The following is a 25,273-nucleotide window of genomic DNA, read 5'->3' on the forward strand; positions in this document are numbered from 1 at the left end:
CATTCATGCTCTGTCTCTCTCTGTCTCAAAAATAAATAAACGTTAAAAAAAATTAAAAAAAAAATAAAAACTCCTGTCTCCAAATCCTTCCCTTCTTCGTAGGCCAGGCCTCTTTTGAGCCAGCTATAGGCTTTTCCAATAATCATCACAATAAATACTTAACTATCAAATCCAAAGTCCTCTGGGGAAGGGACATGAAAGCTGTTGCAACATGATTTGGAAGACCCTGAGGTAAGAGATGGGCAGCTTGAACCCACCCCTCCCCGGGCAGGTGTGTAGCAGCTGTGGGCATGGGGACCTCTGCCTGGAGGAGTCACTGGCCCTCTTGGAGGACAAGGACCAAGACCCCCACTGCCCCGCTAGGAGAGAGGGACACAGAGGACAAGGAGCCCTAGGGCCCAACTGTGAACTGAGAGGCCAGCTCATCTGGGCATCCCGGCCACACTGTCAGAGCACATACCTCCTGCCAGTTGGTGCCTGAAAACCCAGGGCTGGGGACCGAGGGCAGACACCCGCACAAGGGTGAGGACAGATTTGCCCTTCATTACAGGTCAGGTCTCGACAGCTATGTGGGCAGGCACAGCCCGACTCCGTGACCCCCGAGCTCGGTGTGGCCGAGTCTCACCGGGACTTAAGAGTTTGGGGACTGGAGCTTTAGCTCTTTAAAAACAAGTCAATTAAGCGGTGCCATGGGGCTTGCATGTAACAATCTCTTAATTGTGCTCTGCGCCTTCAGCATAGAAGGTGCTTTCACACTTTCTGCTTGGTACTTCACTGCCAACCTACAAGGTAGGTTGTCCTACCAGAGCAAGTCCAGGGCTGTGGCCCCAGTTCATAGATGAAAACACTGGGGTTCAGAGAGGCTAAGACACGAGCCCCCAGGGCAGTATGCAGTGGTAAACAGCGTGGGATATTTATCAAGCACTCATTATGTGCTGGCATGTTCCCACACCTTACCTCATGTAATACTTAAAACAGTCCTATGACGTATGGACTATTAGCCAAATAAGCAAGGTTAGGAATCCCACCCAAGATGCAGCAGATTTGAATTTGTTACGAATTACAGGCAGCCCCCAAATTCCAACTAGATTATATTCCAAGATGTGGTCTAAAGACACTTGGCCACTGAAACAGGGTTATTATGGTATTCAGGTACTCAGGCTAATCCAAGGAGGGCCAATTAACCCAGAATACTCCACATTCCTGGATATGTGCAATGAATATTCAAAAACCATTACTATAATGCCAGCAGTCAACATAAAACAGTGAAAGCATTTGATAAGAAAGTACTTTTTACTTATCTCAAAGCCTGCCTAAAATCTGAGGCCCAGATAGAAGAATGGACACAATTTACCCTGCCCTCCTATTTTAGAATTTAAAGAAGAAAAACCAGTGGTATGGGGGGCGGGGGAGCAGGCTGGGGAAAAAAGACGGTTGACCAAATAAGGTCAAATAAGGAAGTTGTGAAAGCAAGAAGCAGGTCCCTGAGGCCAGCTCAACACGAGGGGGACAGCAGGATGGCTGGGGACCTTAACTTCTCTCCCATTCAGGAGCTTGTTTTCATCACAGAAAGATGCCAGAAGGTACCGGATCCGCTGACTGCTGGGGAGTCTGGGAGACTCAGAGCCCCGAGAACAATGAGAGGAAAAGCAATGCTGTCAATGGGATTTTCTAGGGAAGACAATTGGGTTTCCAGTGGGTCTAATCAGAAATGGACTCACCCCCTGCCACCACATACCGAATTCTGGCAGGGGGTCAGGAGTCAGGGTCTGACGGCAGCTGGAGACTCTCCACGACCCTTGGAAGAGCAGCCTGGGACTCTGGCTGCGTTTTGCTCTGATGCCGGGACAGCAGCTCACAGCTGTGTGACTGGACCCGCTGTTTTACCTCTCACCTCCTCCTCCATGAGACAAAGGTGACATTCAAACCTCCCATCCAGGGCCACTGTGGAGAATGAGTGAGTCAGACAGTGTCTTGCACACAGGGGACACATAAACGATACGTTACCCCCTGGTCTGGCTGGTGCCCTCACTTCCTGACTGAGGCTTCAGGGCCATCAAGGCTGTGAAGGCGGCAGCTTTGTCACAGTCCCCTCTGTGCCAAGTTATGAGACGGCCAGAACTGAAGGGCTGGGAGGTGAGTGGAGGGTGGGGAGGCTTTCATGGTTCAAACTAGGTGTGAACAGATGAGAGACATGATTCTAACTTGAGATCAGAGCCTGACAGCATAGCAGGCTGTGGGCCCCTACCTCCCCTTTGTGGAGCCCTCCAGGAGAGGGGCCTACAGTGGCCACGGACCAGAGCAGCCCCAGCCAAGCCAGCGAAAGTGCCCATAACCCCCCTGTTCTCAGGTAACATCGGCACTGGAAGGAGTCACAGATCTTTTGGTTCCATATCCTCATTCCACAGATAAGGGAACAGGTCCAGAGAGGGAAGGGCTTTTTGCAGTCACACAAACCCACAGAGGAAGTGCTGGGCCTAGAAATCAGGTGTCCCAACACCCAGGCCGACAGTCAGAATCCCCCCTCCCCCCACCTCCAGCTAGGAAGCACTTGCTCATCCGCCATAAGCATCTGATGAGCTTGCTTCCAGTCTTTTAAAAATACATATATAGGGGCACATGGGTGGCTCAGTTGGTTGAGCGTCTGACTCTTGATTTTGGCTCAGGACATGATCTCATGGTTCTTGGGTTCGAGCCCCGCATCGGGCTCTGTGCTGACAGCTCAGAGCCCGGAGCCTGCTTCGGATTCTGTGTCTCCCTCTCTCTCTCAAAATTAAACATTAAAAAAAAATGTGTTTTAATGTTAAAAAATAAAAAAACAAAAACAGAAATACATATATAAGATTGAAAATTAACGATATGCCATCCATGAACACATTATTTTTTAAATCCAATTTCATTACCTCCTGGATACATTGTAGTTATTCAGTATTTGTTGAATGAATGAACTTCTAGCCCCACTATCCCAGTTCAGGCTCCTCCCTAGATGACATCACTAAGCTCTTGATTGGTTTCTCCTCTGCAAGTTCCTCCACCCAGTGCCCTCCCTCCCCATCCCTACCGGGGCTTACCATGTGGTCCCTACCACAGCAGGGACCCTGGGGACCAAGAGGGCAAATGAGGCTGCCCAGAGGTTTCCTCCCACCCTGCTCCTCTTTGGCCAAGGCCCCTCTTTTGGGACACCCTTTGGATTAGGCTTGGGAACAGGCTGGGACACCCAGACACCCTCTCCCACGGATCCAGGCCCTGGCACCCTGCTCAGCTGCTTCCTCATGCTACCCAAGCGCTCCTTTCACTCAATGGCTGGTTTTGTCTTTGCTTTCACTCCTTTCCCCACTGTGCTAGGATATGGAAGGACCCCCGAGCCTCCGGTAGGACTCCAAGGAAATCATTCAATCAGAAAATTAAGGCCAATTCAATGGGGAGAATCCTTCCACAATGTATAGAGATAGTGAATTATCATGTCGTACACTTTACGTACCTTATGATTTTATCTGTCGATTATAACCTGGTAAAGCTGGAAAAAAAGAAAAAACCTAAGGCCAGAGCCTGGGGCACTGGCAGGGCCCAGCACTGCTGAAGGCAAGGGCATGAGTTCTGCAAGAGTTCTGCAACAGGACAGAGCCTGGAAGTTTTCCTGGTAGGAGGTGAGAGGGAGAGTCATAGGGCAGGAGTTAGGAGGAGAAGCAAGTATGTCTGATCCCTGAGGTCAAGGATGAAGAGAGAGTTTTCAAGAAAGAGGGTATAATCAACAGTGCCAAAGCAGCTGAGGATGGAGGAAAGTCACATCCACTTCCTGAGCTGGATGTGCACAGACCCTCCCTGGGACCAAGTTTGGGGTCAGGATATGTCAGGAGGCCCACTGGCTGGATCGGGTACTGAGGAGACCTCCTGGTGAAGCTGGATAGATGAGCTAGGTGGGTGTGGACCCACCCCCAAACCCCAGGGACACGTCCCGAGACCCTACTGAGCAGAAACAGGGTGGGACGGAAACTAAACAAATTGTGCCTTTAAAGTCACCTGAAATTTATGTCTCAGCAATGTTTGATTTTTGGCTTCTCTTTCCTGCAGCAGGATATTTAAAGAAAACAAATCTTTAAAAGCTTCCACTCCAAAGCAAAGAGCCCTCTGTGTGCCTACTTCTGGTCTCTGCTTTAGGAACAAACCTCCTTTACTCTTTGGTCTGAATTGTGTCCAAGGCAGAGTGAGCCTCTCGGCCAAGATGGGCGCAGCCCAAGTCTCTGCTGCAGGTTCAGAGTGAGCCTGGCCCAGCCAGACCATGAGACCTTCCAGAGGCTTCCACTCCAGGGCACCCTGAAGCCAGGGATCCAGAGGAACTGACAAGGTGGTAGTACCAGTTGGGAGCAGAGAGGGTCACATCTCTGCCCCAAACCCAAGGCTGGCCAGCTATCCCCCTAGAGACAGATACTTGGTGGGGAAGAGAGGGAGCTGAGAAGTTACCCAAGAAAGGTGACCAGTCTTTGTCTGGGATTTAAAAAGAGGTGGCCTGGGGCGCCTGGGTGGCTCAGTTGGTTAAGCGTCCAACTTCGGCTCAGGTCATGATCTCATGGTTGGTGGGCTCGAGGCCCATGTCGGGCTCTGTGCTGACAGCTCAGAGCCTGGACCCTGCTTTGGATTCTGTGTCTCCCTCTCTCTCTTTGCCCCTCCCCTTCTCATGCTCTCTCTCTCTCTCTCTCTCTCTCTCTCTCTCTCTCTCAAAACTGAATAAACGTTAAAAAAAATTTAAAACAAAAAAGAAAAGAGGTGGCCCATTCTTGGCTTTGGCCATTTCCAAATGATCCAAATCCAGAGCCGGAAAAGAAGGCCCAAGAAGGGGAAATGGAGACAAAGACTTGAAACCAAGTATGGCCCTCCTATTGCTCCTTTCACAGCAACCCCACACCTACTCAGCTGTGGCCTGTGCAAAGAAGTGAATGTCAGTGTCTTCCCATGGTGCACTGCGTGACCCCACAGCGCTGAGGAAGCTCTGCACGAGCTTTAGTGTCCCTTTCACAGATGTAGGAACAGTGGCTCTGAGATGACAGGGGCTTTCCCGGGCCACACGACCAGAAGCAGCAGGGGTTGCTTTCCAACACAGCTCTCCTGATGCCCAGTCTGTGCCCTCTCCACACAGTCCATCCTGGCCCAGGAAAAGGGCAGATAGGGCAGTCTTTCCATTTCTGTCAGTGGCTGAGGAACAGACAGATTTCTAGTGAGCACTGGGCAAAGGACTTTTCCAGCACAGATGGCCAAGGGTCCTGCCCAGGGATTAGTACCCTTGCTTGGTGACCTAATGCATCGCCTGCTACCAGGGGACAGATGAGGTTCAGGTAAAGGACCCTAATCGGTCATTCAATAAGCCCTGACAAAGTCCTGTCCACTTCAGGGCTTGTCCCCAGACTAGGGGCCCTCCTTCCTGGTCACTGAGTCATGGGCTTCCAGCAGGTCAGGGTAAGAGTAGTCCCAGGGAGCCTCCAGAAAATTCTGTCCTTGCAGACAGGGAGATGGAGGCCAAGGCCTGCCCAGGGTCCCATCCACAAAAGTAACAGCAGCACCTTCCCCACAAGTCATTGTGAGGATTAAATGAGATAATGCAAAGACAACGCAAAGCACTCACCCCACAGTTAGCACTCAAACAGACACTATTTTTGTCGTCATTGTGATTTTGCCTACCAGACCCAAGCTACTAGGCCTCCAGGAGAAGAAAGAGTGCCTCCCGGTTTACAGTCCAGGCCTCTGACCCACCTGGTTGCTCACGGTGGCGTGATGGAAAGACTCAGAAGCAGGAGTTCTGGAACCCAGTCTCGCCTGGCCTCTACTTAGGTGTGTGACCTGGGGGAGGCCCTGCTGAACCTCCCCCACTAGTGCCTTGGTTTTCTTCTCACTGAGAAGGAAACTAGATATTCAGGAGGGACCCTTCCAGCTTGGGAATCTCCAATTTCAGCAGCAAAACTGCCCTGACCAGAAAGCTGTGAAAGCGTGTGCCTGGCTGGGAGGAGGAAGCCCCGTTGGAGACAGACAAAGGCGCCCTGTGCAGGCCCTGCCTCTGGCCCGGCCCAGAGCTCTGTGGGTTTCCACACCCAAGCCCAGGGCCTTCCAAGAATCACAGTTAAAAGGTATTACTTGAAAGTTGCCAGACAGTTAACTTTGAGTTCCTGGAAGCTGTAGTCCAGGAACAGCTGGGGGTTGGGAATGGTGGTGAAGCAGGCTGGGTGGGGGAGGTGAGAAGTGGGGAGCAAAGACTGAGGTGAGGGAAGGACTAGCCACAGGGAGAGGGGAGAGCAGGCAGGAGCTCGGAGCACAGCTCAAACACAGGGTTCAGATGACCACGGCTTTGACCTCCTTCAGCCTAGGACACTATCCAGCCACAAAATAGAAGCAACAGTGTGTTTTCTTAACAGGAAACTCTGTCACCATGCGGGAGGGCAGAGCCTTTGGGTGGTCATCCTGCTGTTCCCTTGAAGACTCTCAGGCCACCCCTCCATTCTCCTTTGGCCCAGAGACACTGACATTGGTTGCTTTTCTCTAAAACATGACCACAAAATCTCCCCTCTGAAGCAGCACCCTTCACCTCTGCAGCCTGGCTATTAGGGAACCCACAGCAAACTGGGCAGAGGCAGGCTGCTGTTGCCATGGTGACCAGCATCCTGAGGCCACAGGAGATCACCAAGTCCCGACTCCGGGCAATGCCTCTAGCACACGGAGGCCATGATCACCGCCATCAATCAAGCACCTCCAGGGTGCCAGTGCTGAGCCCAGCTCTTTGCACGCCCTGCATGATGTACCCTCGGAACAGTGCTACGAGGGGCAATGGTGTATCTCCTTTCACAACAGGGGAAGCCGGCAGTCTGGCTGCAGAGCCCAGGTCTCAACCACAACAGCAGTCTGCCCTTATCCACTGTTTCAGTTACTCACACAGGGTCATCTGCGGTCTCGAATCAGACAAGCTTCCTTCTGAGATGTCGTCAAAAGGCCCACACTAGCCTAACACTGTGTCACAGTGCTGATGCCGTTGTCCTCACTACAGCTCATCTGGTAGGCATCTAGTCATCTCAGATCACCACCACAAGGGTAAGTACAGTCCAGCAAGAGCTTTTGAGAGAAAGACCACATTCACATAATTTTTATGATGGTGTTTTGTTATCATTGTTCCAGCTTACTTTTAGTTGTTGTTGTGAATCTTATTGTGCCTATTGTATAAATGAAACTTTATTATCGGATATATAGGGCTCAGGAGTACCCCGGTCTCAGGCATCCACTGGGGGTCTTGGAGCATACCCCCGTGGATAAGGGGAACTACTGTAACAAACTGAAATAAAATATAACTGCTGGAGCACCTGGGTGGCTCAATCGGTCGAGCGTCCGACTTCAGCTCAGGTCATGTTCTCGATCAAAGTCCACGAGTTCGAGCCCCGCATCGGGCTCTGTGCTGACAGCTCAGAGCCTGGAGCCTGCTTTGGATTCCTTGTCCCCCTCTCTCTCTGCCCCTCCCCAACTTGCACTCTGTCTCTCTCTCTCAAAAATAAGTAAACATTAAAAAAATTAAAAAAATATATATAACTGCCTATAGAAGTACAGTGCAGTGGTGAAGGCTAAAAGAGATGTAGCTGTGCCTCTTAGAAGTGTGACCCTGGGGAAGAGGTCTATTTGCTTAGTTCTGATTCCCTCATCTCTAAAACGTGACAACTTCAGAGGGTTGTGAGGATTAAAAAAGCGCATACGAACCCCTGTCCCTGGGCAGGCCCCAGCGGTGCTCAGTGAAGGTTTCGTCACCCATTACAGGGCCTGCGAAACCTTCAGCCCTGCACACTCCGCACACAGGAACTAAAGAGTAGGATGTGGGCACTGGGGGAGCATCACCTGGGTACGAGGCACTGGGCCAGGGGCCCAGGAGGGTCATTCGACCAGGGGCCTGGGCTCTGCGACACAGTAGGATTCTGGGCCCTGATCCCTCACTGCGGCAAACCTCCTCTGCCCCATCAGCCCCTACCCCACCCTCAGCCACCGGCAGTGCCCTCCTGGGTGGGGCAGGCAGGGCAGGGCAGGGCTGGGCATCATTATCACTCCCAGCTCAGGGCTGGAGACAGAGTTAAGCCAGGCCTTCTTATCGGCCCCCCAAGCACTATGCTGAAAGGCACTGCCTGGCTCTGAAGCTTGGGGGCTGGAAGGCGGGGCCCTGTAGTGGCTGCCCGAGTCCTTGCTCCTCTAGAATGGTCCCCGGGGCAAGAATGGAAGAAGCAGCCTGGCAAACAGAACTCCACCTGGCTTGGATACCGTGTCATCTTAGGCAATCCCTTCCCTCTCTAATCTCCATCTGTGAGACTGGGGGTGGAGGGGCAGCTGGAGAAGATGACCCCTGAGTCCCTCGCAGCTTGAAAGAGTTGGGATCCTGTGACCACCTGTGAGGTAGCCATGCTGATTGTCCTATTTACAGACAAGGCACCTGAGGCCGAGCAGAGGGAAGAGACTCATTCCCATAGCATACTAGTCGGTGGCAGAGCTGAAGGACACCCAAGCCAGTGCTCTTCCCACACCGCATGCCCTGACCTTCTAGCAGGCCCATGGAGGAAAAGTCTAGAAAGGACAAAAGCACAGCTACTTCTGGGCTCCCCATCCCAGGTCCAAACCCCTCCACGAGGTTCCAGGTATGGGCTGGGGACCTCAGAAGAGCTCCAGGCCCGTGGATACCTGGCAGCCCTACGGAGTGAGAGGTCCCTCCTTGGCTTCTGTCCAGGGAAGGCAAGGATGGCAGGGCTTTCTGGGTGCGGGGAGAGCTGGCCCCATAACTGGACTCGGATAATACCCCTGCTCTTATCAGTGGGCCAAGGGCTCCAAGGGGTATATCTGAGAATCAAGGGCAGGTTCAGCAGAAGTGGGGAGGGAGCACAGAGGCAAGGTGAGTGCAGCTCAGCTGAAGCTTTTAGTCTGGAAGGAAAGAAGCTCTGAGGGTGGGTCTAAGGGTTAGGGGATGGGTGTGGGTGGAGTCACAGGAAGGGGCAAGCTAGGTCCACTTACCCTTTGAGGAGCAGAGGAACCTGATCTAAAGGGCTTTCTAAAGAAATCCTAAAAACCTCAGTTTGGGATGGATGAGAGAGACCCAAAATCTATGCCCCGGAGCAGGGGAGTCATGGCTGCCTTTGAGAACCTAAGAAAAGTTATGCCCTTGCCTAATGGGGAAACCGAGGCCCAGGCTTTTGGGGAGATGACTCACACCTAGCTTAAGACTTGGAAGGCCCTGGGGTGCCTGGGTGGCTCAGTTGGTTAAGCATCCAACTTCAGCCCAGGTCATGATCTTACAGCCTATGAATTCGGGCCCCGCATCTGGCTCTGGGCTGACAGCTCAGAGCCTGAAGCCTGCTTCAGATTCTGTGTCCCTCTCTCTCTCTGTCCCTCCCCAACTCATGCTCTGTCTCTCTCTCTGTCTCTCTCAAAAATAAACATTAAAAAAAATTTTATAAAGACTTGGAAAGCCCTGTTGGAGAGGGGGTGAGTCCCCTGTACACCTGGGGGCAGTGACCCAGGAGGTTCAGTCCTAATGACCAGTCGCCAGGCTCTGAACCAGGCAGGGCAGCAGAGAAACAGGCCATGTGGCAGAGCAGGACTAGGCCTTCCAGACCCTGGGGCCTGGCTTTCTCAGGCCCCGGCAGAGCTGGGGCTCCAGGCAGGCACCACCTGGGTACTCAGCCAGTTCCCTGAATATCCAGGCCTTGGCTCAGGATTCCTGGGTTCTCTTCTTCTCTGGCCCAGGCTCAGAGGACTCCCATCTGGGAGCAGGCCTGCAACTCTCCTCACTGCTGGGCAGCCAGGGCTGAGCTGTGCCCTCTGAAACCACCCAGACAGGTGATGAACACATACACTACATACACCCCTGGGGTTGGGGGCTCAAAAGGCCTCATGCCCTCTTCCCCTCCCCAGGCACCCCTGGACTGCAGGCTTCCCAGACAGATACGACTGCTTCACCTTTATTTGTAAATGCTGGCCCTAAGACTTTTAAATGTGGCCACCGAAGCCATTTACAACAAGGCCAAAACTAGGCTGCCTTTCTGTATGCCAGTGAGTACCCTGCACCCCTCCCAGAACCCAAGGTTAACTCTGAGTTAAGCAGGGGTGAGAGCTGAGAAAAGGCTTGAACACCGAGAGCGCTTGGCATGGGGAGTCCATGAGACCAGGGCAAAGGGGGCAAGAAAGAGCTGTAGTCCTTGGGGTTGAGCAAGACTGTTCAGGGGCCCAGAGAGCCAGAGCCAGAGCCAGAGCCAGGGGTAAAGCTGGGGCTGGACAGGGAAGGGCCCAAAGCCGCCATGGACATTCCAGGGAGGAGGAAGAAGGAAGGGCAGCAGCGAGAGGCACTCAGCATATAGAGAACTGAAGTCACGTCCTGCATTGTGGGTCGCCCACCTCTCCAGGCTGGGCTGGCACCCCCAAAGGATGAGCTCCTGCCACCCCCACAATACACATACAGGCACACAAACCTCCATGGGACCCTGAGGTGTTCACCTGGTCCTCTGCTGACATGCCTTCCTCTCACCTTCACCACATCCTGAGCTCGCCTGGCAACGAGGGTGGCAGGAAGCAGCGTGGTTAGTGCCCATCATCACCTCCTAATGTAGCAGCTCTGAACCTTCAGGGTGGCAGGAGCACATGGGGCACTTGACAAAAATTCAGATTCAGATTCCTGCCCTCCCTTCTCCTCAAGATTCTGAATCAGTGGTCTGAGGACCCAGGTAATTCTGAGAGGGTGGTCCTTGGAGAAATGCTGGGTGGTCTGCTAGGTGTTCGGTGGAGAAAACAACCGTAAATATAACTGCTGCATTCATCGTGTGCCTACTGTGCACCTGACGTTTGGCATGAACCACCTTATTTTGTCCTTTGACACCCTTCCGGGAAAGGTGCCATCATTTCTATTCCCAAGGTCACACACTGCCCACTAGAGAAATCACAATTTGAGGTAGTTCCCTCTCTCCCCACCCCCTTCCCGCCCCCAAGGGGCCTGCAGACTCACAGGGTCTGGGACCCACCCAGGGACAGGACCAGAACCAGCATGTGACTCCCCAACAGGAAGGAGTGACCAAGGTGACACCAGTTAGTAAGAAAGATGTAGAATTGTACCGTAATGGAGAATACCCCCACCCCTCCACTTCCCAGGGATGAGGCAGCAAAAGGGCCCAGTCCCAGCCTGAGGGCTGCCAAGTCACCAGGGAGGCTCCAGTGTGGCAAGGCTGGACCTGGCTGGCTTGGCCAATTCCCAGGCGGCGGGCGCCCCCTGCAGCCAGACAGGGGAGTGGCAGGCAGAGGCCTGGACGTTCCCAGGGCTGACCTCCCTGGGACGGCTAGGTTTTCTCTGGCATCGTCTCCGGGCCTCACTGTGGTCCTTATGGTTGCCCCATTTTAAGGATGAGAGAAGTGTTGAGTGTCTTGCCCAAAATCGCAGAGCCAGCCAATATGGGGCCCTGGCTCCTCCCTCCCGGAGTCTTTGTCCCAGCCCCCCAGAGCCCCCCTCACCTCCAAGCTCCCTCGCCCGTAGGACAGACAGGACCTTTGTAGGAGGCAGGCAGTGGGTATTTAATAGGCTTTGGTGGAGGATCTCGACACTCCCACCAGGGAAGTGGGCAAGGGTGGGGCACAGACAGGCCTCCACACAGGGCTCAGGAGATGAGGTTCAGATGCAGGGGTTCCTGGCATCGCCGGGTGTGAGGGGGCGAGAGGTGGGCAGAGCCTCGTCTGGGGCACTCCTGCAGCAGGGAAAAAAACACTGGGCCTGCATGGAGTTAAACACAGAGTGGAGGGATGGGGGCTCTCCCCAAGCCCCTGCCCCACAGCTCATGACCCTCCAGTTAGGGAGCAAGAAACTGTCCAAGCCACCAGCCCCACAGGGAGAGCAAAGGGAGTGGGCTGGTCCCACAGAATGTCACTGCAGGGGCCCTGGGGGAGGAGGAGGCTGTGGATTACACACCCCCACTTCATTCCTAATGGTCCACTTCCAGACATTTCATATGTTGGGCTTCAGAGTAAAAGTTGCCTTTAAATAAAGGGCTCCAATCTCAGAATTATGAACTACTGGCCTAGTCTCAGTCACTAATAGCTGAGGAAACAGACACCCAGAAAGGGTAAGTGGCCTCAGGCCAACCAGCAAGTGGTCTTTTCTCTTTATGTCTCCAGGGACCCCTGGTGTATTCTGAGGACTGTGACTTTACTTCCAGCACTCCTCAGGTCTATGATCCCCCTCCCTCAAGCTCTGAGTGCTCCAGTCTCAGGGCCAGCCAAACATGGGGTGAGGGGGTTCCCCCCGACACTTGTAATATCCACAGAATCCCTCTCCCAACACACACAAGTACACACTCTCTCTCTCTTTCTCTTCTTACCTCCTGGAGGGCTAGAGCCTCTCCCTGAGGGAACCTTCCCTGGTTTGTGGAGACTCAGAGGTTGGGGCTGGGGGCCAGAGCCAGGCTCTGGGAGGGCTGGGGGACTGAGCACCGAGGGGCACACTGGGAAGTGCAGGTTCTGCATGGGCACCCAGTCAGACCCCGCCACTCTCTGCAGCCAGACAGCTTCAGCCATGTACCTGGGGAGCAATAAGCCAGATGGAAGGGGTCATGGCCCTCCTGGCCTGCTCCCCCTCAGCTTGGGGAGCACACAGCCCAAGGCTTGGCCCTGCAGAGAGCTGCGGCCAGTCTCATTCAGGCTATAGTGCCCCTCTACCACATTTCTTAGGGTAAGAATCCACAAAGGCAAGGAAGTGAGGGTTCCAGAGGCTCTCACAATGCCCTGAAGGAAACCCCGAAAGAAGAACAGTGAGTATAAAGGCCTGGGAGCTGGGGCTAAGAGGTCAGGGGCGATGACCCGGCTTTATCCCAACTCCCCCTCCCCCCCACCACGCCCCATCACTGGGTCCTCTGGTCTGCAAACTCACTTGGGTCCCAGCGGTGCACAAATTGTTAAATACCAGTTGCTGGCACAGCCGTGGTCGAAGGGGTTGTATCCCTGCAGGTATCGGCACTGGAGGGAGGTGAGGACCAAAAGAGGAACTCAGGTTCAGCAGGACCGGGGAGCCTACCCTCTGATGGTCCTCCCTGAACCATCAGCTCAGCACAGGCCCATGGCAAGACTCCAAGGGCAGAGAAGCAGGGAGAGTGAGCCAAGGCCTCCCCTGACCCACCTCTGAGTAGCTGTCTCCAGGCAACCTCTGGCCCTGCCCCCACCTCTCCTGCCTTCTCAGGGATCCTCCCCCATCACCCGTACTCTCTTTTGCAGTATCCTCTCCTTCTCTGTTTCCTTTGGCCACACCACATCCTCCTGCTACCTCCTTCTAGATACTCTTTCAGATCTTTTCGTGTCTAAACTGGTCCAAATACAGTTCCACACCCCTCCCCCAATTTCCCTACCTTCCCAGTTCTCATTTTTTCCAAACTTGTGCTTTCACTGAATTTCACTATCTAGAAGGCCAATTGCATGGGGCCCAACCATATTTCCCTAACAAAATAACTTGGCCCTGGAAATCTGGACTGAAGTTCCTGAGCACCCATGCAGTGAAGGTCAAGCCCAAAGGTGAAGTCCTCCCGTGAATACTCTTAACCAAGTTCTTCCCCTCCCCTCCCTCTACCCATCAGCCCCGCCCTCCTCCCCCTCCCCAGCACGAGCAGATTCTCACCCTGACGTCAAGAGCCTTAGCTACAAAATGTCTGTAATGATCAAAAGTGGCCCAAGGGCACCTCTGCCCACCATGGGGAGCTCCCCTGTGTCCCATGCCCCTATCACAAAGATTTTGACCTTCAACACTATTCTCCATCACAAGGTGTCAGGACTCCATGCAGGGCAGCTGACACCTAGGGGAGAAAAAGTCGAGCCGGCTCCACAACGTCCCATTGTTGACAAAAAGTGACATCGACCATCAAGACGCTTTGAGTTCTAACGTTTAAAGCATTAAGGGAAACTGCCATTCTATTTGAAATTTTAATTAAATGATTAGAAGAGTTTGATTATATTTACAATTAGAATTTTAAATTTAGAGAAATAAATTTTGATTGATTAGATGTATATGAAGTATACAAAAACAACTGTCCAACACTTAAAGGCATGAAAATTGATGAACTCATTAGAACTCACTAGTAAAAGACAACACCTTCCTCTCCCCACACGAGAGCTTCTCGGATGTGAATGGAATCCAACAGCTCCAATTCCGTGTCTCAAATGCTCCCACACTCCACAGGACAAAAATCAAAGCGGGCATCTTCTCTTCCCAGCTCCTCCTTCCCAGGCTCTCTGCTGCCTCTGCTCTCTGCCCTTCTTCCCCAGGGATCAGGGCATCAGGCATTTTTCTCTCTCTTTCTCTCCCTCCTTCTCTCCCAAGGCATTATCAATTCCTTTGTGTAAAGACTCACTCATTCGCTCGGAAATATCTGGGGGCCTCAACAATGTCCTAGGCACAGCACTGGGGGCTGAGGACACAACCACCACCACCAAAGCCTGCCTTAACTTTCAGGCAGCTGGGGAGTGGGCAGGGCAGTGCACAGAAGAGCAGGCAGCCGGGGCCAAGACTCCAAGGTGCAGGGAGAGGAGCAGCAGCCCTGGAAAGCAGACAGTGGGGCCCTGAGTGGCCACGGCAGGGGCATTCAGCTTCCCTGATACTGTGTGCAGCCTAGAAAGATTAAGTCTTAGGGCTGCCTACTGGCCCCTTGGAGAGCACAGCGCCAACGTGACAGTGAGGAGAGGCCGGGCTGGAAGCTGGCTGAGGAAGGCAAAGAATGATACCGGCGAGCATAGCCAGCTCGTTCAAGAAATATGGCCCTGCTGGAGGGGAGAAGGCAACAGGTGGAGAAGAGGCTTGTGTTGTTAGGAGTGTTCTCTTTGTTCCTAAGATGGGAGAGACGCGAACACATGTAAATGATGATGGGAAGGAACAGTTAAGAGCAACAACAATATATAGGGCTTCTGCTCATACTGGCTGCTGCTCTCCGTGTCTTACACGTATTAAGCCGTGCGGCCCGTTTCACAGATGGGGAAACCAAAGCACCAGGTAGCTAAGTAACAAATCCAGTATCTCCCTGCTGATATGAAGCTGCGGTTGGAATTTATGTAGACTGGCTCCAGCGCCCTTGGTATCAACCACTGGGGCAAGTGGCCCCAAAAGACGTGGTTCGGGGATGGAGGTAGGAAGGGAATGAAGTTGAAGTGTGTAAAGAATGCCTGAAATGGGGGTCGTCTGGGTGGCTCAGTTGGTTAAGTGTCCAACCTCGGCTCAGGTCATGATCTCATGGTTTGCGGGTTCGAGACCCACATCGGGCTCTGTGCTGACAGCTCGGAGCCTGGAGCCTGCTCTGGATTCTGTGTCTCCCTCTATCTCTGACCTTCCCCCACTCACGCTCTGTCTCCATCTCTAATAAATAAACATTAAAAAAGAAAAAAAAAAAGAATGCCTGAAACAGGTTCTGCAGGTGAGGGGACAGAGCCCTGAAAGAATGAGTCACACTCATCACAGAGTGCAGCAAATCACAGAGTGCAAACCCCATTTAGATTTCTGAAGACTGGAGATCACAGACTGGGAGACCCCCATTCTGAGCAGTGGAGCAAGGGCAGGCCAAGGGCCTGACGTGGGGCTAGAAGAACCATGGGATGTGGGAAGGGGAGTGCTGCCCAAGGGAGGCTGAAATGATGGACTGAGGCTGGAGACAGAAGACACGCAGACCACAGAAGGTAATGAGAAAGGGATAACGGGTACTGAGCAAGAGGCGTCACCGGTGGGCTGGGGTGGTTGAGTAGTGACTGTAAGGACAGCAAGTGGTGGGCAAATAGGGGTCCTCTGTCCTGTCCGTTGTCTCAGTATCTCCAGCTCTCCCTCATCAATGTAGGCAACTACAATCTTCCTAAAACAACCTTCAGTTGGGGTGCCTGGCTGGCTCAGTCTGGGTAGAGCACGTGGCTTTTGATTTCAGCAGCTCTTAATCTCAGGGTATTGAGTGCAAGCCCCACTTGGTCATAGAGCTGACTTAAAAATAATAATAACAACAATCTTTAGCCAAGTCATCGTCCTGCTAAAGGAATCCCATGGCAAGGATGTTCACTTTTATCACTTCTATTCAACATTGCACTGGAGATCCAAGACGGTCAGTACAGTAAGAACAGAAAAAGAAATAAAGCCACACATGTTAGGAAGGAGGAAATGAAACTGTCCTTATTCACAGATGACATGATTTTCTATGTAGAATCAACAAAAAAACTATTAGAATAAGTGAGTCTAGCAAAATTGCAAGATTCAAGACCGATAAACAAAAAAAATCCATTGTATTTCCTTATAATAATAATCAAACAGAAATGAAATTTAAAAACACATTTATGGGGAGCCTGGGTGGCTGAGTCAGTTGAACATCTGACTCTTGATTTCAGCTCAGGTTATGATCCCAGGGTTGTGGGATTGAGCCCTGCATCAAGATCCATGCTGAGCAGGGAGCCTCCTTCAGACTCTGTCTGTCTGTCTGTCTCTCTCTCTCTCTCTCTTTCTCTCCCCCTCTGCCACTCTCTCCCTCTTTAAAAATAAAAAAAAATAAAGGAAGCAAAAATAATATAAAAACAGGGAGGGGGACAAAACACAAGAGACTCTTAAATATAGAGAACAAACAGAGGGCTACTGGAGGGGTTGTGGGAGGGGGATGGGCTAAATGGGTAAGGGACATTAAGGAATCTGCTCCTGAAATTATTGTTGCACTATATGCCAACTAACTTGGACGTAAATTCAAAAATAAACTATTTAATTAATTTAAAACATATTTAAAAATTAAAAAATAAAATAAATAAAAGCACATTTATAATAACACGAAAAGCAAAATACTTAGAAAAGATCAGGGAGCCTGGGTGGCTCAGTCAGTTAAGTGGCTGACTTCAGCTCAGGTCATGATCTCACAGTCATGAGTTCAAGCCCCACGTCGGGCTCTGTGCTGACAGCTCAGAGCCTGGAGCCTGCTTTGGATTCTATGTCTCCCTCTCTCTCTGTCCCTCCCTGCTTGCCCTCTGTCTCTCTCTCAAAAATAAACAGACATTGGGGCGCCTGGGTGGCGCAGTCAGTTAAGTGTCCGACTTCAGCCAGGTCATGATCTCGCGGTCTGTGAGTTCGAGCCCCGCGTCAGGCTCTGGGCTGATGGCTCACAGCCTGGAGTCTGCTTCCGATTCTGTGTCTCCTTCTCTCTCTCTGCCCCTCCCCCATTCATGCTCTGTCTCTCTCTGTCTCAAAAATAAATAAATGTTAAAAAAAAATTAAAAAAAAAATAAACAGACATTTAAAAAAATACTTAGAAAAGATCTAACACAATGTATGCAAGATCTATATACTGAAAACTACAAACACTAATGAAAGAAATTGAAGAAGTACATGGTAAGAGGTTTGTGGCTTCAAAAAGCTCAATATTGGTAAAACGTTAATTTTCCAAATTGACCTATAGGTTCAATGTAATCCACATAAAAATCTCAGCAAACGTTTTTGTGGAAATTAAGCTGATTCTAAAAGTTATGTGGAAAATCAAAGGAACTAGGATAACCAAAAAAACTCCCCAAAAGAACAAAGTTGGAGAACTTACATTGTGCAATTTCAAGACGTAGTGTAAGCCTACTAATCCAGACAGTGTGGTATTGGCAAAAGAACAGAGTCCAGAAATACACCCACAACTACATAGTTAACTGATTCTTGACACATGTGCAAAGGTAACTCAATGCAAGAGGACAGTCTTTTCAACAAATGGTGCTGAAACAGCCCATTTGCAAAAATAATACATCTTGACCCTACCTTGCATCATATACAAAATTTAATGCAAAATGAGTCATAGTCCTAAATATAAAATCCAAAACTTATAAAACTTCCAGAAGAAAATATAAGAAAATCTTTGTGACCTTGAGTTAGGCAAAATTTTCTTAATTACGACACCAAAAACACGGTCTAAAAAAGGGAAAAACCAATAGTGTATTTCAGCAGAATTTAAAACTTCTGATCTTTGGAAGGCACTGTTAAAAAAAAATTGAGATGACATACAGACTGGGAGAAAATATTTGCAAAACACATATCTGAATCCAGAGTACATAAAGAAGTCTTAGGACTCAATAATTTCACAAAGAAAAAAATGGGGGGGGGGGCGGCGCCTGGGTGGCTCAGTCGGTGAAGCATCGGACTTCCAACTCAGGTCATGATCTCACTGTTCGTGGGTTCAAGCCCTGCGTCGGGCTCTGTGCTGATAGCTCAGAGCCTGCAGCCTGTTTCAGATTCTGTGTCTCCTTTGCTCTCTGCCCCTCCCCCACTTGCACTCTGTGCGTCTCTCTCTCTGTCTCAAAAATAAATAAACATTTAAAAAATTAAAAACGAAAAAACTGACAATACCAAATGTTAGTGAAGATGTAGAGCAACTGAAATTCTCACACATTGTGGAAATGCACAGTGGGAACGCAGCCATTTGGGGAAACAATTTGACGGCCTCATAAAGTTAAATGTACAGTTACCATATGACCCAGCAATACCATGCCTAAGCATTTACCCAAAAAGAAATGAAAATGTATGTTCACGTGCCTGTACACCAATGTTTATAATCGCCGAAAACCGGAAACAACCCGAATACGCTTCCATCAGCAAATGGACAAACAAGTGGGGGTATATCCACATGTTGCAATACTGCGTGGCAATAAAAAGGAAGAAACTACTGATATGGGCAGCAACACAGATGCATTTCAAATGCAGTATGCTAAGTGGAAGAAGCCAGACTCAAAAGGCTATGATTCCATTTATATGAGCCACTGGAAGAGGGAAAACTATAGGGATAGAAAGTAGAACAGTGGCTGCGAGAGGCTGTGGACAGGGAAACTGGCTACAGAAGGCCGTGAGGGAGTTTTCTGTGGGGTGATGGAGCTGTTGTAAATCTTGATTATGGTGGTGGTTACTGGACAGGACTGCACGTCAAAACTCATATAACTGTGCACGAAACAAGGTGAAGTCTAACGTTAAAAAAAAAAAAAATCCTATCGTGGCTGCCAGGTTTCCACTGGATTAAGACCAAATTCTCTACCTGACTTTCTGAGCCCTTTCATTCCGGCCAATCCCGAGCAGTCCACTTGATTTCCCACGCCATCTTCTGCTCCAATTACCACCGTTTCCTCACCGTCCTACCCACATTCGACAGACTGGCAGGCTTCCCTGCCTTTCTGCAGGCTGAGCCCCTCACATTGGCTCTCTCCGTTTTCTGACGGTCCCAAACCACTAAGCGGCACGCCCCACGCCACACAGCGGTCCTCCCAGAACTCAAGTTCCTCTCTGAGTCTGCGCTACTCAAAGTGGGAGAGGCCCTTTCTCGTAGCGTTCACCGGCGTCTGGCGGGTGTTATTCTGATTTCAGTTACCCTATCAACACAAGCGCAGGATGAAGCCTTACTCATCTCTCCGCCCAACGCTCAAAATTAAGCACACATGGCCTAGCACACAGTAGGCCCTCGATGCAGTGCACCCAGGAAGGAGAGTGACCACCGAGCTCTAGGAGCAGGTGGATTTGAGATGCGTCTAGGTCCAGAAGGGCTAATGGCCCTTCTGGAGGCATTCGAGGCAGGTCAGGCCGTCAGGCACCAGGGCGGTGCACAAAGCGGAAAGGGCAGAGGTCCCGGAGGCGCAAGGTGACCACCCACAGCCCGGTATCCCCGCGTCCCGCTCGGCCTCGCGTACCTTACCCTCGCAGGAGCGCTGGGCCGCGCTCACCGACATGGCCTGGATCAGCAGCAGCAGGAAGAGTGGCACCAGGAAGCCGGCGGCGGGTACGGTCACCAGGATGCTGCGCACCAGCTAAGGAGCAGAGCCTCCGGACCTTCCTCCCTGGCCCCGCCCCTCGTCCGACTCCGCCCCAACAGCCCCGCCCCCAACCGGGACCTTCCATCCGCTCTCCGCGCTCCGCCCGGTACACCTCACCCCACTACGCTCCCCAGGCCCCGTGCCACCTTTAGCATTCCCCATCATTACCCTGGTAGATTCTCAACTCTTCCCCGTCCCTTCTAGCCCCGCCCATCTCCCTGGCCCTGCCCACCCCCGCCTAGTCCCTGGGGGTTCTCCCCGTACACCATTGGGGGGGGGGAGGAGGACGACCCCGCCTCCCCCCCCCCCCTCCCCGCTAAGCCTGCCCCTCATCCCCACCCCGCGCTCTCCTCAGTACTCCCTACGTGGGTCCCACGGCGGATACGCCATGGCCTTGTCCATGGAGAAGGGCAGGTGGGTTGTGCGCACCAGGAAGATCAGGCAGGTCACCAGCAGGGCACCCGAGTAGAGGCACAAGGACAGGACCAGCAGCATGAAGAAGCGGAAGTTGCGGTGACCTATGCAGTTATTAACCCATTTGCAGTGGTGGTCAAAGTCCTGGGCAAGAGGGAGGGGGCAGGCTTGGAGCACCCCTAATCAGAGGTTTTACCCCCTTTCCCAAAGGCCGCCTACCCTTGGCCCCTCAAACTGGCTCCCATCCCTAGGGAGAAACCCAGCCACAAAGTCCTTAATGCTGGCATTTCTATGGTTAGAGCACTGTTAAGTCTCCATGGCTCACAAGGTCATATATCAAGAGGCCTTTAGAGACAAGGCCTTCCTGGTCTTCTGTGGGACACATCCTGGTTTAACTTTGGGCAGGACACAGAATATTTCTGGGACTCTGTTTTCTCATCCATTGAATAAGGATAATAATACCCTTGCTCAGGCGGCCTCCCCGGATTGTAAGGACCAGATAAGACAGCACATTTGTAAACCTGTGTAGCCTGTGCACATGAGACAGCTCAGCACTCGGAGCCCAGGAGACCCTCTGACCTGGACACTCGAAGAAGACAGACAAAGCTTCCCTGGCCAGGCCTACAGCCAGCCTGAGGGCCTTGGGCACCTAGTGTCAGCAAGCCTGGGGGAAGACACGAATGTCTTTCTCCCCCTGGCCTGACCAGGTCCAGCATAGGTGTGGATGCCTCTGCGTGTCAGCACCTGCACAGGCAAGGGCCAACCTCCCAGGACAGGTGACAGGTAGTGACCTGCATGAGTGACCAAGAGTGGCTGGGAGTTACTGCCACCCTTGGCCTTTAGCGATCCCGGAAGTGGTTTCACACCTGCCACAGGAGCTGGTGTGGGTGGTCCTTCTGGGCAGGGGCAGGGTGGGGGCAGGTGGGCAGTCAAGAAGGGCACTCACTTCCACACAGACGTTGCACCAGGGACAGTGGTAGGTCCGGGGCGGGCGGTGGAAGCAGCACTTTTGGCACCATTGCAGACGGAAGGCCCTCTGGTTCACCCACACCACATGCACCATCATGGGGCCCTGTTCATTGGAGCCTGTCACAGGAAGAGGATTGGGCAGCAGTAAGAGGGCCTTCCATCAGTCTGCTGCTCCGGGGGTAGGGAGGCCAGCTCCCTATCATTACTGGGCTCCAGGAAGTGTGGGGAAGAGATGGGCAAGGGCATCCCTAGTCCCCACTGAGCAATCTGCCCAAGCACAGAGAGACTGGCATTCAAAGGGAAGGTAAGTTTCCAGGCAGAAGTGTTCTGTGAGGACTCAGCCCTTTGAAACTGTGACTGATGCTTTAAGGAGTTTGTGCAGTGGGAAGGACGAAGGGAGAACTGAGTGGTTTCAAAGGGCTGGCTTTTCCCCCCACCCAAAGCAACTGGAAAACTCCAGAAATCTAGTTTTCCACATCCGTGGCTTAGACGATGAAGTGCCAGAGGCAGGGCCTAGGAAAATGAGGATGTGCATTGAAAGGGTCCTGAGGCCCGAGGAGGGGAGATGGAAGGAGCCCTTCAGGAGAGGTTACATCCTTCTCCCAGGGACCAATGCCTCACCTTGATGCAAGATGCCCGGGTCTGAGAAATTGAGTGAAACGAGACTGAAGAAGGTGAGGACACAGAGGAGGCCTGTGACAAGAGGAAAAGCCCACTCCCCATTCTGGGCCAGCCACCTGCAACTGAGACCAGAGCGGGGCTCAGCCCTGATCTGGGGTGGGGGTGGGGAGGTGAAGTTCTCTCTGAACCTGGTCCACTTGGTCAGAACCCAAGTGGTTCTGAACCCCTTGAAGCCTGCTCTAAATATCCAGGCTGGTGACAGATCCATAGAGATTCCACCAAATGTCACCCAGTGTTACGGGCCACCTGCAGCTCCCAGAGGCACCAAGCACTATATACCCGTGCCTTTGCACCTTCGATTCCCTCTGCCTAGAGTATCCTCCCTTCTCTCGCCCCTCTTCCACACTTTCCCTTCCTCTGCACTGTCATTATCTATCTTCCTTTCTGTCTCTGTAGGAAACCTGTGGCTTGTGTGGGAGGGAGACTCACGGGAACGCAAAGAAAAGGCCACTGAAAACTACCAGCAGCACCACATTGAAGGCAGCAAACAGGCTTGGGAGGATCCAGGGAAGCGGGGCCTGAGGCAGGGGATGGGGCTCCTTCATGAGGGGCATGGCATCCTTCAAGACTGGCATGGCTGGACCTCCTGCACCCCCAGGGGAGATCAGAGTCACCAGGCTCCCTCGCCCCAGCTGGCTCCAGGAGCCCCATGGCCACAGCAGCCTCGGAAGCCACAGCCCAGGGTGGAAGGAAAGAAGCTCCAATGTGACATCATAGAGGTTGAGGAGAATGGAGGCTAGGGGCTCTTCAGCAGAACTGTCTGCAGCCAGTGACCAGAACTTCCAACAGCAACCCCCTCCCCATCCCCCCCCTCCACACACACACACACACTTGTGCCAGGGACTGAGCGGTCCTGCCCTATGAGGTTGGCTTTGAGACTACATGAGATTAGAGAGACACATGGGGAGAAGGTGGGCGATTCTAGTCATCTTTTCAGGCTCAGTGCTAATTGAAGCAAACAGTGCTTGTTGTTCACTCTATTTTTTCCCCCTCTTTTATTATTACAAAATTCCACTTTGGGGAGTGGAGGGGCAGCTAGATAATTTTCTAACTTCCCTCATTTCCAGGGCTGGCTTCATGACACAAGTCTGGTCAATGAGACAAAGGGGATGTCTGCTGAGGATTCTCAGAAAAGGCCTTGTCCTCTTCTTCTGGTCTTCAACCTAGATGTGCTGGCTGAAGGTACCACCTTGGACCCATTAGGCAGTATGTCAACAGGTTACAAAGAATGACATTGTTGAGTCACTGCCCCAGACTTAAACTGCCTGCCTCTGAGCTGCTTATTATATGAGAAGATAGCTGCATTTTCTGTTACATGCGGCTGACATTGGTCATTTGTTTTGGCCATTAAGCATCTGAACCCCTCTGTTTTTGGAGGATTCCCTGCACTGTACCTTATCATGAAGGGCAAAGACTGGTCCCCATACCAGTTGGAGCTAAAACTGCCAGATAATCGCATTCAAAGCCTCTCCTGCAGCTAGCGCATAGCCCTGTGACCCAGCCACCACCAATTAGCCTCAGAACTGCTACCACCAACCGAGTGGGAGTCTTCTGAGATACAGCAGCTGCACACATTTTCAGAGCTCCCGCGTGTAGAAGTGTGATGGCCATTTTGAATGTCACCTTAATTTCAACAGTGATTGCGCTGTTCTTCAACATGGATAAAATATGCAATTCTAAGAGTCCTACTTTGTTTTTATTGTTTTTTTCTTAATGTTTATTTTGAGAGAGAGAAAGAGCGAGCGCACTGGTGTGCTAGACAGAGTGGGGGAGGGGCAGAGAGCGAGAGAATCCCAAGCAGGCTGCATGCTCAGCATGGACGCTTAACCATTTAACCGGCTGAGGCACTCAGGTGCCTCTTGATGTTGCTATTTGCTGAAGCTGGGGCCCAAATTCAGAAGAATAAAATTGACTTTGTGTCTTTTTGACTGGTAGGTGACACCAAAGACCTGCTCTGCCCCCTCATGACCTGTGACATGGCACTACCACGCGTAGAAGGACGTTAACGCACAGATATAATTAACATGCTCCGTATTTTCTTATGTGCTCAACAATATTGTAAGAGCTGCCCTATTTATTGGGCCCACATTGTGGGGTAAGCTGATAAATTAAAAAGAGGATTAAATCTAATACCCGTATAGGTATGGGGTTATCAATATGAATAAATTTTTCAGTACTTTGGATACTCTTGCAGAGTGGGTAAAAGTACATTTGAATTCCAGGGCAAAGCCCAACACAGACTGTCAACAAATTGGCTTCTAAGAATATTTTATTCCTTAGTTTAAAACACGTATGTCTGGGGCGCCTGGGTGGCGCAGTCGGTTGAGCGTCCGACTTCAGCCAGGTCACGATCTCGCGGTCCGTGAGTTTGAGCCCCGCGTCAGGCTCTGGGCTGATGGCTCGGAGCCTGGAGCCTGCTTCTGATTCTGTGTCTCCCTCTCTCTCTGCCCCTCCCCCATTCATGTTCTGTCTCTCTCTGTCCCAAAAATAAATAAACGTTGAAAAAAAAATTAAAAAAAAAACCCCACATATGTCAATTGGCAGCAATTTGGGCACACACCTTAGGTAACAGATTCGTCAGTGTTTTTCACTGTCCATTAATTCATTTTTCCTCCTCAGGTTAATTACCAGTCAAGTCTTCATGGAATAATTATGGGGACCCATCACTTATATACCTCACCCCAGTAGAGATTCCATTCTCCTCCATTCTGATAACGTTAGCTCCTGGAACAAGTTAATGTACCTTGTCGTCAACATATGGTTTCTCTGCTCCTTTCCGTTTTGTGTGAAGCTGCAGACCAGAGATGGGGTCTTCTGGAAGAAACATCGAAGGACATAAAGGGATACAGGGAATAGACACACGATTACAGACTTCCGTAGAATAAGCTGATGTGACCACAGAGCAGACACCTCACTGCCGGTCAATCCCTGGATTCCATCCTCCAAAAACCTCCTTCTCCCCCAGTGCTGTTCATCCCAGTCATCAGGACCATCATTCACCCTATTGTTCAGATCAAACCCGTGGAGTCGCCTGACTCCTGTCCTTCTCTCATCCAATCCACCAGCTCTGCCATCAAAATAGAATCTCTCAAGTCCAAGCCATCACCCTCTCTTGCCTGGATATTCCGATAACCTTCTAACTGCCCCGTGCCTCCTCTGTCCTTGGCCTTTAATGGACTCTGTTCCAAATAGCAGCCAGTGCTCCTTTTAGAACTTAGCTCATGGCCTCTGGTTGGAACCTTCCAACTGCTTCATAGGTCGCTCAGAGTACAATCCAAAGTCCTTACCGTGGCCTTCAAGGCCCTCCCTGACCTGGCTCCTCTAACTTTCTGTCCTCATTTCCTAACACTCAGCCCCTTGCTCACTCCACATCAGCCAGGCACACTAGCCTCCTTGCTGTTCCTCAGAC

At 51.6% G+C, this 25,273-nt stretch overlaps 1 protein-coding gene and 1 long non-coding RNA gene across 10 annotated transcripts; one reads left to right on the plus strand and one right to left on the minus strand.

The window, feature by feature from the left end:
* Window positions 1-22,628, minus strand: ZDHHC19 (zinc finger DHHC-type palmitoyltransferase 19). Of its 8 annotated transcripts, XR_006585138.1 has the most exons (10): window positions 22,294-22,564; window positions 21,805-21,926; window positions 21,161-21,300; window positions 20,186-20,358; window positions 19,678-19,783; window positions 12,908-12,993; window positions 12,360-12,559; window positions 10,495-10,618; window positions 3,482-3,517; window positions 1-2,171 (listed from the first exon to the last, which is right to left on the minus strand). XR_006585138.1 is itself a non-coding variant. In XM_019839235.3 (8 exons), the coding sequence occupies exons 1-8, from the start codon at window positions 22,437-22,439 to the stop codon at window positions 10,599-10,601; spliced, it is 993 nt and encodes a 330-aa protein (XP_019694794.1). In that variant the 5' UTR covers window positions 22,440-22,564; the 3' UTR covers window positions 7,455-10,598. The 8 variants fall into 8 exon arrangements, 5 of the variants coding, with proteins under 5 accessions (XP_019694794.1, XP_044893020.1, XP_023116039.2 ...); XR_006585139.1 differs by lacking the exon at window positions 3,482-3,517 and having other exon boundaries at window positions 2-1,944; XR_006585140.1 differs by lacking the exons at window positions 1-2,171; window positions 3,482-3,517 and adding an exon at window positions 4,681-7,092.
* Window positions 22,619-24,966, plus strand: LOC109503490. Of its 2 annotated transcripts, XR_002162491.3 has the most exons (4): window positions 22,619-22,775; window positions 22,932-23,046; window positions 23,800-23,959; window positions 24,484-24,966. It is a non-coding gene; the product is annotated as an uncharacterized LOC109503490 (long non-coding RNA). The 2 variants fall into 2 exon arrangements; XR_002162490.3 differs by lacking the exons at window positions 23,800-23,959; window positions 24,484-24,966 and having other exon boundaries at window positions 22,620-22,775; window positions 22,932-23,552.
* Window positions 24,967-25,273: the final 307 nt, after the last annotated feature.

The sequence above is a fragment of the Felis catus genome, chromosome C2 (assembly GCF_018350175.1).
Source record: "Felis catus isolate Fca126 chromosome C2, F.catus_Fca126_mat1.0, whole genome shotgun sequence".
Lineage (NCBI taxonomy): Eukaryota > Metazoa > Chordata > Mammalia > Carnivora > Felidae > Felis > Felis catus.